The sequence below is a fragment of the Tursiops truncatus genome, chromosome 11 (genome assembly GCF_011762595.2).
Source record: "Tursiops truncatus isolate mTurTru1 chromosome 11, mTurTru1.mat.Y, whole genome shotgun sequence".
Classification (NCBI taxonomy): Eukaryota; Metazoa; Chordata; class Mammalia; order Artiodactyla; family Delphinidae; genus Tursiops; species Tursiops truncatus.
In genome coordinates, this window is record NC_047044.1 from 45,218,100 (window position 1) to 45,235,484 (window position 17,385).

General features: G+C 35.6%; 1 protein-coding gene and 1 long non-coding RNA gene across 2 annotated transcripts in view; one reads left to right on the top strand and one right to left on the bottom strand.

The window, feature by feature from the left end:
- The window catches only part of LOC141275847 (uncharacterized), a 28,338-nt gene extending 17,267 nt beyond the window's left edge, over window positions 1-11,071 (top strand). Inside the window, exon 2 of the long non-coding RNA XR_012324291.1 lies at window positions 7,157-11,071. This is a non-coding gene — a long non-coding RNA (uncharacterized lncRNA). The remainder of the gene's footprint in view (window positions 1-7,156) is intronic.
- Window positions 11,072-11,179: 108 nt separating this feature from the next.
- The window catches only part of RAB21 (RAB21, member RAS oncogene family), a 30,328-nt gene continuing 24,122 nt past the window's right edge, over window positions 11,180-17,385 (bottom strand). The window contains exons 5-7 of the mRNA XM_019952603.3: window positions 16,714-16,768; window positions 16,119-16,207; window positions 11,180-13,392 (exon numbers count right to left, since the gene is read on the bottom strand). Of these exons, the coding sequence (XP_019808162.1) occupies window positions 13,250-13,392; window positions 16,119-16,207; window positions 16,714-16,768 (287 nt within the window). The 3' untranslated portion in view covers window positions 11,180-13,249. The remainder of the gene's footprint in view (window positions 13,393-16,118; window positions 16,208-16,713; window positions 16,769-17,385) is intronic.

Sequence of the window (17,385 nt, forward strand, 5' to 3'; positions counted from 1 at the left end):
AAACTTCTGAAAAAGCAACGCAAACAACAGAGTGAAAAGGCAACCAATGGGATGGGAGAAAATATTTGTGAATCATATATCTGAAAAGAGGTTAATCTCTAAAATATATACGTACTAGAACTTAATATTTTTTTTAAATGACAACAAATTTTTAATGGACTTGAATAGAAAATCCTCCAAAGAAGACATACAAAAGTCCAACAGGTATATGAGAAAATGATCATTGTTATTATTCATCAGGGAAATGCAAATTAAAACCACAATAAGATATCACCTCACACCTGGCATGATGTCTATTATCAATAAAAACCAAAAGACAACAAATGTTGGTGGAGAAATTGGAACTCTTGCACACTGTTTTTGGGAATGCAAAATGGTACAGCTGCTATGGGAAATGGTATGGAGAGTACTCAAAAAATTCAAAACAGAATTATCATATGATCCAGAAATCCCACTACTGGGTATTTATCCAAAGAATTTCAGTCAGCATCTTGAATAGATATTGTCACTCCAGTGTTCATTGCAGTGATGTTCACAAGAGCCAAGACATGGACACAAACTAAATGTCCATCAGTAGATAAGTTGATACAGAAAATGTGGCATATACATACAATGAATACTAGTCAGCCTTAAAAAAGAAGGAAATCTGAAATATGTGACAACATGGATGAGCTTTGAGAACATTATTCTAAGTGAAGTAAGCCAGTCACAGAAAAACAAATACTTCACAATTCTACTCATATGAGTATCTAAAATAGTCAAATTCATAGAATCAAATAGTAGAATAGTGGTTGTGAGGGACTGGTGGGGTGGGGGGTAAACAGGGAGCTTTTAATCAATGGGCAAAAAGTTTCAGTCAAGCAAGAGAAATAAGCTCTAGAGATGTGACTATACAACACTGTACTTATAGTCAACAAAAATGTATACTTCAAAATTTGTCAAGAGTGTAGATCTCATGTCAAATGTTGTTACCCCCCCACACACACACACAAAGTAAAACAGAGGATTTGCATATTCTACAACCCAGAAGTCCCACTTCTAAATATATTCCCTAGTGAATCCTCCAGGTGTATGAAGAGTCATGTGCAAGAATGTTCACTACAGCATAATTTGTAGTAGTAAAAACCTATAAACAACCTGAATGATCACCAGGGAGAGAATGTCTGTGGAATGCCATATGGCAATTCAAATGAATAAACTAGAGCATTTGTATTAGTATATTAGTATTATTTTTAAAATGTTAATTTAAAGAATATTTTTGAAATGTTTTGTTTAAAAATGTTTTCCAAAAATCCATGGCTCATTTATTTTTATGCACTGCTTGAAAATTAGTCATTTTTGTCTTTTTCATCTTTAAATGAATCCTCTTTACTTCTTACAATATCCTTCTCTTTTCATTTGTTAAGATATAATTTTATTGCTGTTATAACAGGAAGAACAATACTTGTTTCCTGCCTTGTTACACGATTGTATTTCCATTCACAAATTTGTCATGGTATATTAAAACACAAATGAGGTAGCTATAATCAATGGCAGTGGAACTCTAAAATACAATTACAGTGCTTCACAATTCGACTGGAAATGACAGATTGTAATTTGGATTACAGTGTGTTACAATTAATGCTAAATTGCCAACAGCGAATACATTCAACCTCCCTTCACACTTGTAATCAGTCAAGCATGAGATAAAGCATATCAGGGAACACAAATCATTACAAAATATAAAGTACAGGCACTTGAGAAAGAAATAATGCAATATCTATTTCTGTTAAAGTCAACTTTCATTTAATGCTTTTGTTTTGGAATGTAAAAGGCAATTCTTGTGATAAACCATTTCATCAAATATACTCACAAGAACCAGTTAATCTGAAAGAAAAAAAACTTCTAATATATTTTATGAAAATAGCTTACTCTTTACAAAGGACTAGATATAACTTATCCTTCTTTATTTTTTTTAACATCTTTATTGGAGTATAATTGCTTTAAAATGGTATGTTAGTTTCTGCTTTATAACAAAGTGGATCAGTTATACATATACATATGTCCCCATATCTCTTCCCTCTTGTGTCTCTCTCCCTCCCACCCTCCCTATCCCACCCCTCTAGGTGGTCACAAAGTACCGAGTTGATTTCCCTGTGCTATGTGGCTGCTTGCCACTAGCTATCTATTTTACGTTTGATAGTGTATATATGTCCATGCCACTTTCTCACTTTGTCCCAGCTTACCCTTCCCCATCCCCGTATCCTCAAATCCATTCTCTAGTAGGTCTGTGTCTTTATTCCCGTCTTGCCCCTAGGTTCTTCAGAACTTTTGTTTTTGTTTTTTTTTTAGATTCCATATATATGTGTTAGCATACAGTATTTCTTTTCTCTTTCTGACTTACTTCACTCTGTATGACAGACTCTAGGTCCATCCACCTCACTACAAATAACTCAGTTTCATTTCTTTTTATGGCTGAGTAATATTCCATTGTATACATGTGCCACATCTTCTTTATCCATTCATCTGTTGATGGACACTTAGCTTGCTTCCATGTCCTGGCTATTGTAAATAGAGCTGCAATGAACATTTTGGTACATGACTCTTTTTGAATTATGGTTTTCTCAGGGTATATGCCCAGTAGTGGGATTGCTGGGTCATATGGTAGTTCTATTTTTAGTTTTTTAAGAAACCTCCATACTGTTCTCCATAGTGGCGCTATCAATTTACATTCCCACCAACAGTGCAAGAGGGTTCCTTTTTCTCCACACTCTCACCAGCATTTATTGTTTCTAGATTTTTTGATGATGGCCATTCTAACGGGTGTGAGATGATATCTCATTGTACTTTTGATTTGCATTTCAATGATTAAGGATGTTGAGCATTCTTTCATGTGTTTGTTGGCAATCTGTATATCTTCTTTGGAGAAATGTCTATTTAGGCCTTCTACACATGTTTGGATTGGGTTTGTTTTTGATATTGAGCTGCATGAGCTGCTTGTAAGTTTTGGAGATTAATTGTTTGTCATTTGCAAATATTTTCTCCCATTCTGAGGGCTGTCTTTTCATGTTGTTTATGGTTTCCTTTGCTGTGCAAAAGCTTTTAAGTTTCATTAGGTCCCATTTGTTTGTTTTTATTTCCATTTCTCTATGAGGTGGGTCAAAAAGGACCGTGCTGTGATTTATGCCATAGAGTGTTCTGCCTATGTTTTCCTCTAAGAGTTTTATAGCATCTGGCCTTACATTTAGGTCTTTAATCCATTTTGAGCTTATTTTTGTGTATGGCATTAGGGAGTGTTCTAATTTCATTCTTTTACATGTAGCTGTCCAGTTTTCCCAGCACCACTTATTGAAGAGGCTGTCTTTCCTCCACTGTATATTCTTGCCTCCTTTATCAAAGATAAGGTGACCATATGAGTGTGGGTTTATCTCTGGGCTTTCTATCCTGTTCCATTGATCTATATTTCTGTTTTTGTGCCAGTACCATACTGTCTTGATTACTGTAGCTTTGTATTATAGTCTGAAGTCAGGGAGCCTGATTCCTCCAGCTCCATTTTTCTTTCTCAGGATTGCTTTGGCTATTCGGGGTCTTTTGTGTTTCCATACAAATTGTGAAATTTTTTGTTCTGGTTCTGTGAAAAATGCCAGTGGTAGTTTGATAGGGATTGCATTGAATCTGTAGGTTGCTTTGGGTAGTAGAGTCATTTTCACAATGTTGATTCTTCCAATCCAAGAACATGGTATATCTCTCCATCTATTTGTATCATCTTTAATTTCTTTCATCAGTGTCTTATAATTTTGTGCATACAGGTCTTTCGTCTCCTTAGGTAGGTTTATTCCTAGATATTTTATTCTTTTTGTTGCAATGGTAAATGGGAGTGTTTCCTTAATGTCACTTTCAGATTTTTCATCATTAGTGTATAGGAATGCCAGAGATTTCTGTGCATTAATTTTGTATCCTGCCACTTTACCAAATTCATTGATTAGCTCTCGTAGTTTTCTGGTAGCATCCTTAGATTCTCTACGTATCATGTAGTATCATGTCATCTGCAAACAGTGACAGCTTTACTTCTTCCTTTCCTATTTGGATTCCTTTTATTTCTTTTTCTTCTCTGATTTCTGTGGCTAAAACTTCCAAAACTATGTTGAATAATAGTGGTGAGAGTGAGCAACCTTGCCTTGTTCCTGATCTTAGTGGAAATGGTTTCAGTTTTTCACCATTGAGCACGATGTTGGCTGTGGGTTTGTCATATATGGCCTTTATTATGTTGAGGAAATTTCCCTCTATGCCTACTTTCTGGAGGGTTTTTACCATAAATGGGTGTTGAATTTTGTTGAAAGCTTTCTCTGCATCTATTGAGAGCATATGGTTTTTCTCCTTCAGTTTGTTAATATGGTGTATCACATTGATTGATTTGCGTATATTGAAGAATCCTTGCATTCCTGGGATAAACCCCACTTGATCGTGGTTTATGATCCTTTTAATGTGCTGTTGGATTCTGTTTGCTAGTATTTTGTTGAGGATTTTTGCATCTGTGTTCATCAGTGATATTGGCCTGTAGGGTGATGGTGGCCTTGTAGAATGAGTTTGGGAGTGTTCCTCCCTCTGCTACATTTTGGAAGAGTTTGAGAAGGATAGGTGTTAGCTCTTCTCTAAATGTTTGATAGAATTCGCCTGTGAAGCCATCTAGTCCTGGGCTTTTGTTTGTTGGAAATTTTTTATTTTTATTTTAGTTTTTTGCGGTATGCGGGCCTCTCACTGTTGTGACCTCTCCCGTTGCAGAGCACAGGCTCCGGACGCGCAGGCTCAGCGGCCATGGCTCACGGGCCCAGCCGCTCCGCGGCATGTGGGATCTTCCCGGACCGGGGCACGAACCCGTGTCCCCTGCATCGGCAGGCGGACTCTCAACCACTGTGCCACCAAGGAAGCCCTCAACACCACAACTCTTGAACTTTAGCTCTTAGTTCTGCATTTAAGGAAATTCCCCCTCCCCCACCCCCATATTTTAGAATTATAACCTTGTTAAACATTCCATAGATGAGAACTGCTTATATATGGCGATTATTTTGTAAATAATTCTACATCCAGTTAATGATTTTTTACATTTTTGATTGGAAGAGGCAGCAGCACAGCTGTAGTTGTGGCAAAACAGTGAACCAAATGTTGAGGAATTAGGACTGTCAAATGTCAACCTCAAGGCAACATACCAAAGATAGGTTCTCACTAAATTAACAATGCCATACCTGACAATCTTCAATAAAGCTCATCCAGGATTATATCCTTAATAAATAAATTTCTTGTGCCATTACTGTTGGCCTTAAGATCTTTGATACGGAGGAACTACTAAATGCCACTTCTTCAGCTAAAGAACATTTTCAGGTTTAAAAACAGCAATATGGGGAGGGGGGAGCTTACATTGTATTGTTTTTGGACAAGAGGAATAACTTTCTCACCCAGGAGACAGCGAAAAGTCCTCAAAGCATCTTGTTCTTACTATATATTTTTTCCTTTACAGGCTTTTTACATTTTGAAGGGTTGTCACTAGATCATTAGAAGTATTCACCTTTTGTGAATTAGTGCAGATGAATTAATGCAGACGAATAGAAGTTACTTCTTGATAACTGGTTCATGGAATAGTTTAAAAAAAAAAACAAAACAATGATTTCCCTCTATTTTCTTCCCAAAAGGACCAAGAAGGGACCTGGATAATTTAACTTTAAAAATACACTGTAGGGCTTCCCTGGTGGCACAGTGGTTGGGGGTCCGCCTGCCGATCGAGGGGACACGGGTTCGTGCCGCGGAGCGGCTGGGCCCGTGGGCCATGGCCGCTGGGCCTGCGTGTCCGGAGCCTGTGCTCCGCAACGGGAGAGGCCACAACAGTGAAAGGCCCGCGTACCGCTAAGAAATAAATAAAAAAAAAAAAAAATACACTGTAATACCAAAAATATTCTTAAAAGACACTTGGAACGATTATTAGGAAATCCTGATATTCATTAAGCTATCTTTCTGGCCTATATCTTCAATTTCAGGTAGGAAAAAGGCGACTCATACTCTCAAATTGGAAAGTGCCTTTAGAAGTACATGTTATATCATGTTATGGTCCCCAAATGAGCCTACTATGACTCAGAAATGGACTGTGTCCTGAGTTACTATCTGGCAACAAGGCAACATCTGTCAAAGGCAAAGAAAACAATATAGTTGCTTTTTTAAATGCATTTTTTTCTAGATTAAAAAAAAAGCAGCCATGTAAACAAGCAAAAGGCATCTGTTTCTTCAGTGCTACAACAAAATCTGGAAAAGCATTTTGGACTTGAGGATCATTTAATTGCCACTTGAGGCTAGAAAACAAGTTATTCTATTTTAATCTGGCTTGAAAATGTATTATTTTGCAATACTCAAAATCAGTCTGGTCAGCTTTACGTCAAATTCACTATCAACTTCAACTACTGTCATTCTAATTACTGCACCTGACAAGTTTGACTGGTATATATCTATGTGATCAAATACAGAATGTGAACATGTGTGTTTGGCTGACCTCATATCCACAGATAAACTATCTACATCCTAGACTATGGGCAATGGTAATCAGTTCCCCATCTCCAAGCTCTCACTGTAAAGGAGGTCTGGTTCCCCTGTGTATGTTCTGGGCACTCAATTAATGAATGAAATTGATAGAACAGTCATGATGAGCAGAACATCTTTTAAATTTTTTTAAATACCATATGGAAACAATTAACAAAATCATGTAAACTTGTGCTTAACTTGCTTTCTGAATTATTTTCACTAAAAGTTAAATATGAATAAATTTGTTGTTCTGGAGCACATACATTTAACTTTGTGTCACAGCACTCACATGCTAAGCTATAGCCTTGACAGCACAGAGAAGTACTCATAAAGTAATTGCTGAGGACACTGCAATGCTCCCCAAGCAGGAAAATATACCAAGAGAATGAGCCAACCCAGAATTACATGGGTATCAAGGACTTTGGACTTCCTCACCCCTTTTTACCAGCACCATTTCCACAGGGGGCAGAAACTGAAAATTTGATTTGACTTCCCCAGAATGCTACAGTTACTCCTTAAGCTTAATTTACGATAAACATAAAACATCTTAAGAGTCAGGTAGTTAACTTCTAGTTCAAGAAATGTTACCACTGATTTAACTTTCTTTAAAAAGGTATGATTCTGGGCTTCCCTGGTGGCACAGTGGTTAAGAATCTGCCTGCCAATGCAGGGGACACAAGTTCGGGCCCTGGTCCGGGAAGATCCCACATGCCATGGAGCAACTAAGCCCGTGTGCTATTAACTACTGAGCCTGCGCTCTAGAGCCCGAGAGCCACAACTACTGAACCCGTGTGCCACAACTACTGAAGCCCATGCACCTACAGCCCATGCTCCACAACGAGAAGCCACTGCAACGAGAAGCCACTGCAATGAGAAGCCTGCACACCTCAATGAAGAGTAGCCCCCGCTCGCCGCAACTAGAGAAAGCCCGCGTGCAGCAACGAAGACCCAACACAGCCAAAAATAAATAAATAAATAAAACTAATTTAAAAAAAAAAAAGGTATGATTCAGGTTTGTTCTTGGAAAGTTGGTCAGTTGATTGAGGACAGAATTTGACATAGGGTAGAAATTGCTTTCAGGGAATTGAAATTTTATAAAGGCCAAATATAAATTAAAACATTTATATATGAGATACAGACACATACCAAATTGTTAACAATCCCTCTAAAGAGGGATGTGAGATGGTGGGGAGACATCTGAAGAGGGACTTTCATTTTTTATTATATATTAAAGGCACAGATCAAACAAGTCTTAATTTTTGGTAGCATGAAGTCTTGTGTTACGTAACTGCTCAAAGTTGTATAAAGACTCGTTTTAGTTTGCCCTGTCCTCTTTTCCTATCAACTATACCTTCCCTCTTTTTCCTTCTTCCCTCAAGTAAAAACCTATTCTGAATAAAGAAAAATCTGCTAAATTCCTGAATTTTATATATTAGTCAGTCAACAGGGGGCCAAAAGTAAAATACTTCAAATGAATTGTAGGCAGATGCCTTTCTAATTTCCTGACTCACATGCTTAAGAGACCCTGGCTCTGTCTAAGGTAAGCACTGGCTGGCATTTAAATTCTATGATTCCAGTGAACTCCACCTAATTGACCAGATTCCTTTGGGGAAGTTTTTTTTTTTCTTTTAGGCCACGTGGCATGTGGGACCCCAGTTCCCCCACCAAGGATCGAACCCATGCCCCGTGCCTTGGGAGCATGGACTCCTAACCAATGGACAGCCAGGGAAGTTCCTGGGGAAGGTTTTATGGAGAGTCAGAAGTTATATAAAAAGACAGAATACACCCAAAGAGATTTGGGAGAAATGAAAGTGTATATATTCACATAAGAGCTCCTAGACATATTGGTAAGAAAAAAAGCAAGTTGCAAAACATATGCATAGTAAGACACAATTTATGTAAAAATTTTAAATGCACAAAATTATGTATTTCTATAGGTAAATATATATGTATATAAATGCATAAAGAAAAAGTGATTGAAGAGTATACACTATAGAGCAATAGTTACCATTTGGGAGGGGGTACACTAGGGGCACTTCTATAATAATCTGTATTTTTTATTTTTTCCTAGAATATAGTCTTACTTAGGTAATTAAACACAAACTGAGGAAATTTTATACTTCTAGGAAGTACTACATAAGATGGTTTCCTTAAAAGAGCTTGCTACCACTGAAGATACAGTTTAGCAAATACCACTGTTCTGTTTTTCAACAACATCATACTTTATCCCTGCTGTCCCTCACCTTTCTCTCATTGCTCTACATAAGTTCAAATTTAAGGAAATCATATTAGCTTTTTCTTGAGTATCTGATGATAAATGATTCAGTTGCCAGGAAGTATCAAAATCAAAGTGAGAACTGATTCAGTGGGAATAAAGGTCATTTAAGTAGGCAGGCTCATCCTTTGGCTTTAATGCAATGTACTTGGAAATATGTGCAGTATTCTGGAGAGGACAAGATGCTTTAAGATAAGATTCTTTCTGGGTGGGCCATGTAACATGCCATGTTCATTATCTACTGCAGAAAGGTTAACACTCAAAAGCACACTCAGCTTCCTTAGAAAACAGATGATATATAAATCCCAGATAGCCCAAGCAGTGCTAAAGATCTATCAAAGTGATATTTGTTTAGAAGCAAAGTACTTTTGCTTAAAATTGGAAACTCTTAAGAGTATTTCTAAATTTTTCTCATTACATATGATTAATACTAAAATACTTACATTTAGGAAAGTTTACTCAGAATTGTAATTAGTTTTTTTGAAAAGGGAAAAGCCATCCAAGTCAGACGTAGGTGTAGCATGAATTTTAGTCCACAACACCAAATATATTCCTCTGTTTGGTTGATAAAAAACTACAGAACAGCAACTTATTAGAATCAATGCCTACTATAAAATCAAATAAATGTGTTATGTTCAATGAATCCCAGCTTTTAATTATTAAAATCTAGGTAATGCATTTTATAATTTAGAAAAGAATACTTAAGGATCTACTTAGTCTCTATATCTTTAGAAATTACTGTAAGGCTCTTGCTGGTCATTACTATCTAAACCCTTTTCTAGAAGATCTCAACATTTTAAATGGTCACAAATTATGTATTCCCTCTTTGTCACACTAAAAAGACTGAAAACTATAATGGCAAACAGAAGTCAAAAGATAAATTTCAAAAGTCAAAGGCACAAGTCAAACCCTTCTAGACATAAGTGGTAATTATAAATGTAAGTTATATTATCTGAAAATAATATAAGATCAATGATCTAGACCCCTGGTAGCATTTATAATATAGAAAATTGCAAATTATGTATTAAAAGAAATAAACAGTATAACAATTCATTTTTTTAATGTTCTAAATATTTGGCACAATGCATAACTTGCCTTATTTAGAAACCATCTGATAAAAGTAATGTAGTATTTAAAATGATTTTAAAAATTGTCAGGTTGTAGAATTTCCTATCTACCTTTCATTCTACTTCTTACTACCCTCCTTGTCTATTTCTCAAATTTTACTTTTTCTTACTGAAAATCTAAAAATGAAATATCATTCTTCTGTTATTTTAATACCAAATAAAAAGTAATCACTAATAATATATGGCTAATATTTTTTATAAGATTTCAATTTAGCTGTAACAGCCACAGCTTTAGGCTATTTTCAGGAGATAACCCCAGAAGAAAAGAAATTCAAACACTCATATTTCATATGGTAATGTGATGCTTGTTTCTTTTCAGATTACTGTTTACCCCAAAATTGTTGCAATATATTTAAAAACAATAATCTTCCTCTATAATCACAATGTAAAACAAGAAGCAGAATACGCATCATTACAGAAACAGTGATTGTATACTTTAAATATTCAGATACCTTCCTAATGACTACTTAAACCAATTTTTAATTATATATACGAAGAGTATACACTTACTAGTTGAAAAATATATTGGTTCTATCTACCTACTACTTTTAATACACAACACGATAACTTGTGTCTTCTTCCTAATAGCACAATTATAAGGACAGAAACACAAAAGATAGGTATTAGAAAGGTGAAGAAAGTATCAGAAAAACTTCCTCAGCCTTGGTTTATCATTTATCTTTCCTTTGTATACATGCTGCAATTGATTGGTCCTCTTTCATTACCCTTTCACCCTATTCCTATCTAAAGACCTTCTAGGCTTCAGAGCAAGGTCAGGTATACATATTATCTATTGTTGCTACTGAATTAGTTTAAATTACAGGTTAAAAAAGAAGAATGAAATGCTTGAGGTGAAGAAGGGTACATAGAGGGCTTCCCTGGTGGTGCAGTGGTCGAGAGTCCACCTGCCGATGCAGGGGACGCGGGTTCGTGCCCCGGTCCATGAGATCCCACATGCTGCGGAGCGGCTGGGCCCGTGAGCCATGGCCGCTGAGCCTGCGCGTCCGGAGCCTGTGCTTCGCAATGGGAGAGACCACAACAGTGAGAGGCCTGCGTACCGCAAAGAAAAAGAAAGGTACACAGAAACCAAAGAAGAGTAAAGAAAAAATAAATAAATAAAACAAAACATCGAGTGGTTCTACCATATCAATAATTATCTGGCAACTCTGGAGCAGAGGTTTCTATCTGGACTTTTATATCATTAATATAGGGTCAAAAATCGAGAGTACAACTCTCCAATTATCAGGCTTTATGATTTTATTTTTTGGAATAAAGTTCAATTTCATGTCTAATTAGTTTTAAAAACATACTTCACTCCAATGGAGAAGAGCTTCTTTCCCATCTACATCTACAACAGTAGAAATGACAAGGCTTTCTTTACTACCACTGAAAGAACCAGGAGGGCAAAAACAATTTTTTCTTTTATCTGTACTCATGATTTCCCCTGCCTCCCTCCACCTCCTGCATAAACAGTAACTTCACAGGAAACCAAGAGACTACACAGACAATTTTAGCTTATCTTCCTGAAGACTCTTTCCACTCCGCCCTCCCTAAACACACACAGTGGAGAAGCAGTGTGTTGAGTTTGACAAGGACAATAATTAAGGAAGGTAAAATGAGGCCTTATAGAATACTTAATACTAAGTTAAAATTCTAATATCATAACATCAAGGTATCAATTTATTCAACTTTAACCCATCTGGGAAAGTTACTTCTTTAGTAACTATAACCTCATTATATTCTTTTAATTGCTCATGCTAACAACTTTATTGTATACTACTGCATCTTATAAGAAGTAAATCCAGGGACCATTCCATTTTATCTTAGACATAACATTTACTAGTTTTCCAAGCATGACAGAAATGGAAAAATATATATATTAGCACAAGAACAATTTGTTAATTTCCACAATTTGTGTTCCTTCTATGAGCAGTGCCTGATTCTATTCTATCAGTCCTATGCTTAAAGAAAGAAAAAAAAAAAAACTTAATGAGAGACTAATTTACAAAGTATACAAGAATATAATTTTATAATAAATCTTTCCAGTGTTCGCTATAACTTCATTACATGAAATGTTTCCCTTCAAAGAAACTCAGAAGGATAGCTCTTATAAAATGAAACAAAGCTTTCTGTGTTCATCTCTGGCAAGCAGTGACCAGAAACAGCTTGCTCACAAAGGATCTAAAAGTGCTGCCTGTGGAGGAGAAGCTACCACTAACATGCTGTATGAATGAGTCTTGGTGAGTGGCTACTATCTGGGACTTCTTCCTCTCTTCTCCTACCAATGAGTCCATCTCACATAAAGCCTAAGAGAAAACTAAAGCCTTGCAGCAGTGAAACTCAGCATGCTCCACTCAAATACTTCTAAGGTAACCATTCTAAAGCAAAATGAGCAGAAGTCATCTCTTTTATCCAAACAAAAAACCCAGAAAACAAAAAACAAACAAAAAAACCCCCCACAAAAGAACAAAAAAAACCCCACCCAAACCAAAAGGCAAATGCTGTCGCTCAATCATTAGATGGATTTACAGAGGCAAAAAATGTGACAACAGCAATAATTCAAGTAAAGTATATGAGAAAATTTAAACACGCCACTTTCAAGTTAAGACAAAAGTGAAGGGGAGCTATGATCAGAGTCAAAAAGCTTAGACATTATCACCAAATGTTAATTCACTTTACAGTCATCAATGAGACTACTGTATATATTTTTGCACCTTGCGCTTGTAAAAGCAGATAAAATATTTAATATGTAATTTACAATGTATTTTATCAGCTCAGCATACAGGATGAATATAGATTATATCAAAGTGTAGTAGACAGTTAGGGGCCTGTGCAAACCCTGCAAAAATAGTACTTCAGGTATCTGCTAATTTTAAAAAAAAGAAAAACAGTTTGCTGTTTAGAAGTGATACAATTCAAACTACCACAAAATACAAAGGACTGCAAAAATGTATACCATTCCAACAACATATATAAGTTATTAAATAAAGATTTGATTTAAAAGAATATAAATGAAGCCTTTAAGTAGGTCTTTTCTACATGCATATTACTCCTTGTTAAAGAAAAAAAATATGTAAAAAGGCCATTGGTAACTGCTTTGTTAACATGTGTAGAAAATGCCAATTCTCTGGTCACGAACCCCACTAAGTTTAGCACTTAAGGTCTCTGCAGTGTTATAAACGTAATTTAAAATACTGTTAACTCTCTAATTCCATTGGTAAAATAATGTGACTTGGAATATGGCAGTCTTTGTGTTGAGGGCAAGGATCCACAGTTTGTTATTTTATTCCTTAGGGGTGAACAGTTATCCAGAAGAACAGCACCCTCCGCCACCGCTCTGGGCTTGAGGTTCATCATCAATAATTTGTACACCTCGCCTTGCAGCTCCTGGTTGACTGGAGCCATTGCCTTTTGCCCTTTCATCCACTTGTGCCGTTTCTATCATCCCTAAGAGAGGGAGAAAGCAGAAATTATTTAGGACCACAATTGGCGTTTTCTGTTTCTATGATTTCAGTTTACCACCATGATAGCTATTTCTGACTTTCAACCAACAAGGAAACTAGATAAAATTAATAGCAAGCGTACTTGTCCAGTTGTATAACAGCCACAGTGACATCACCAAAGAAAAAAAGGTTTTGATTTAAACAGATGACTGTATACAAGTGTCATCCTTAAGATTTTCCAATTATACTTAGAAATACGTCAAAGAAGGTCAAATTGTTCCAAGTACAAGCAATATTTAGGGTACAAGATTTATTCTTCAGTAAGTCATGTAAACTTTTAACCAAATAACATTTGAAAGAACAAAAGAGTTTAAGATGAAAGAGGAAGAACAAAGCTGGAGGACTCACACTATCTGATTTAAAGATACAGTAGAAGTTACTCGAATGATGACAGTGAGATACTGGTGATTGTGTGGTCCAGCACAATCTTTTCAAGAGATAGTACTGGAACTGGACATTTACGTGTAAAAAATAAAAGTTCAATCTATACTTCCCACCATATGTGAAAATTAACAAAAAATTAATTACAGTCTTAAATTTAAAACAAATTTCTAGAAGAAAACACAGGGGGAAATCTCTGTAGAAGAAAATCTTTATGACTTTGAGTTACCAAAGGTTTCTCATGTAAGACAAAAAACATGACTCATACAGAAAACCTGATAAATCAGACCTCATTAAAATTTAGAACTTCAGCTCTTTGAGAGACAGTTAAGAAAAATGAGAATATAAGACAGACTAGGAGTAAATAGTTGCAAAATACATATCTGAAAAGATGAGGAAAGAAAAGAGAGTCCTTAAAACAGAATAAGGTTTCTTAAACTTGGGTCCAGAGATTGCTCTTGAACAATGGTTTCCAAATTGAGGTATACGGGATAATCCACTGAGGTAAAATTAGAAAAACTTCAATTTATTTTTCCTTAACCTTTCAAAATTTCTTTTTTTTTAATGTATATTTTACAATATGGAAAATCATAAGTACTTATACATGTTCTATAATTTTTAAAATAAATGTATAGAGAATATTCAATTCTTTTATATAAAGATATGATATATAACATTTATAAGCCACTGATCTAGAACCTCAGTACTCAAAGTATGGTCTGAGTACTAGTGTCATTACCGCTTGGGTGTCTGTTAGTAAAGAGAAGCTCAGGCCCACATCAGACCCATTTTATCAAATTATGCATTTTAACAAGATCTCCTAGTGACTGATATGTACAGCAGTGGTTCTCAAATTTTAGTATGCATCAGAATCATAATGAGGGATTAAAACACAGATTCTGGGCACCACCTCCAGAGATTCTGATTCAGTAGGTTTGGGGTAAGGCCCAAGAATTTGCACTTCTAACATACTCTCAAGTGATGCTAATGCTGCTGATTGCAGGACCACATTTAGAGAATTAACACTCTAGAAGAATTATGAATGATCTTCAGGCTTACATAAAACTGAAATTTACTTCAAAGTTTGTATATATGTACATTTTTTTAGAGCAAAAAACCATCATTCTGAGGTCTGTAACTATAAGGAATATAATTTGACAAAATCATTTCAATCCATTATTCTATAGACTAGGGTTTTCCTAAGTATAGTATACATTCTATTGGTGATATGAGAAATGACTTTCAGATTGTATATAATAAACATTTTCCTTTCTCTTTTTTTAATATGGAAAAACTCAAACATATATAAAAGTAGAAAGAAGAGCATAATGAAAATCTGTATGTCCATCACACAATTTCATCCATACTTGGCAATCATCCCTACCATTATTTTAAATCAAATCCCAGATACATAATTTTATTCATAAATTATTTTAATATGATTTCTAAAAGATAAAAACATTTTAAAAAATAATTCTTTTTTTAAGCATAACCACTACACAATAACCACTCCTAAAAAAATTTACAATAATTTCTTAATATCAATATCCGGTGAGTGTTCATATAGTCCCAATTGTTTCACAAATGTTCTTTTTCACTAGTTTGTCAAATTAGGATCCAAATAAGGTCCATCCACTGCAAAAGGTTGTTACAACTCTTAAATCTGTTTTATTCTGTCCTTTCCCCTTCCATTTTTATTTTTAATAGTAATGCATATATTTTAATATGTATTTAGCAAATACTACACATAAGATTTCATAGCCATTGATTACTACTTGAAATAGGGCTAAAGAAGGTATTTAAGCTTCAAAAAATGAGTTAAAGATACTAAGTAAATAATAATACTGGTCGATGCGACAAATCATCAATATGGTCAAAATGGAAACTGTAAAACATCACCCCAGGGGCTTCCCTGGTGGCGCAGTGGTTAAGACTCTGCCTGCCAATGCAGGGGACACGGGTTCGAGCCCTGGTCCCAGAAGATCCCACATGCCACGGAGCAACTAAGCCTGTGCGCCACAACTACTGATCCTGTGCTCTAGAGCCCGCAAGCCACAACTACTGAAGCCCGCGCACCTAGAACCCATGCTCCACAACAAGAGAAGCCACCGCAATGAGAAGCCCGTGCACTGCAATGAAGAGTAGCCCCCACCCGACGCAACTAGAGAAAGCCCGTGCGCAGCAACGAAGACCCAATGCAGCCAAAAATAAATAAATTAAATAAATAAATTAAAAACAAACAATCACTCCGAAATATTACCAATATTTTAAAAAGAGCCATATACCTACTTTTACAAAGGTCAAGAAAAAGTTCCTCAATTCCTTTGTTCTGTTTGGCTGAAGTATGATAATGTTTCGCTCCCACAGATTCTGCATACCTTAAAAAAAAGTAACATCAGTAATTGAAGTAAAAATATGTTTCATGTTTTTGTCATGACTGCCATTTGAACTTTTTTTACAATAGCAATTTTAGTGACTTATTACTAATTAACCCAGGTTTAGTGAAATTAAGATTATATACCATTTGACGTTTCTATATATTGAATCAACTTTTAAATAAGAATAAAACAAGACTTTTATTCTAAGTTAATCTGCAACCCAAATACTTCAGTTTTTGTGACTCACTGACTATTTGGCCATGACGGTTTTCTTTTGCATCACTCTTAATACTTTTTACTGAAACCAGAAAGAGAAGTGAAAGTGAAATAACTTTAAATGTCACCAAAAGCCAGAAGTTGCCAGTGTAAACTCGCTTCACTGAATCCACTAGCTCAATCTATATTAAGAGGTTTGAGTAATAACTAAATGGTAAAGTACATTGTGCAAAGAGGAAGACTTCTTACAGAGAGTGACTGAAGGAAGGAAGAGAAGGGATAACACTTACGATTCTGCTTCTTGAATGGAAACATGTCTCTCCTTCTCCAAGTCTATTTTATTACCTAATTTGAAAATGTAAATGCCAGTCTTTAATATTGATTCATTTTTATAATGAAATTAAGCCAATTCTAAATATACAATTGCCATTTTAATCATCTGGAAAAATAATACAAATCCCCACCCACCAGACTTCTAAATGTCCTTCTAAATGTCCTGAAACTGTAAGGTTTCAGGACATTTGGATATGAGGGCTGATCATGACTGTCAAGGTGAATGCCTCAACCTCCCTCAAATGGCTCAATGCACATCCCTCCTGAAGCTGCAGCCTCTGTCAGAGAAAATAACTTTTCCAAAGAGATAAGCACTATTTTTGATTTAGGGTATAAATGGGACTAAGATTCACTAGGGAATCCTAAGGATAAACCTATGAGTCTTAGCCAAGTGTAAATGGTCCCCAATCAATAATTATGGTTCATGAAAATATATTAGGCTAGCCTCTTGGATCCTAAGAATATTTTGGTTTTCTCGATGATATTAACTGGTTAAAGAAAGCATTAAAATATATGGCTTTTGAAGTACTTCACCACTGCAGGGGAAGAAACTACATTTGTTTTAAAAACATGAGACAACTTAGTATATGAACATCATGCAGATTTTAAATTACTGAAAATAAGTTTAG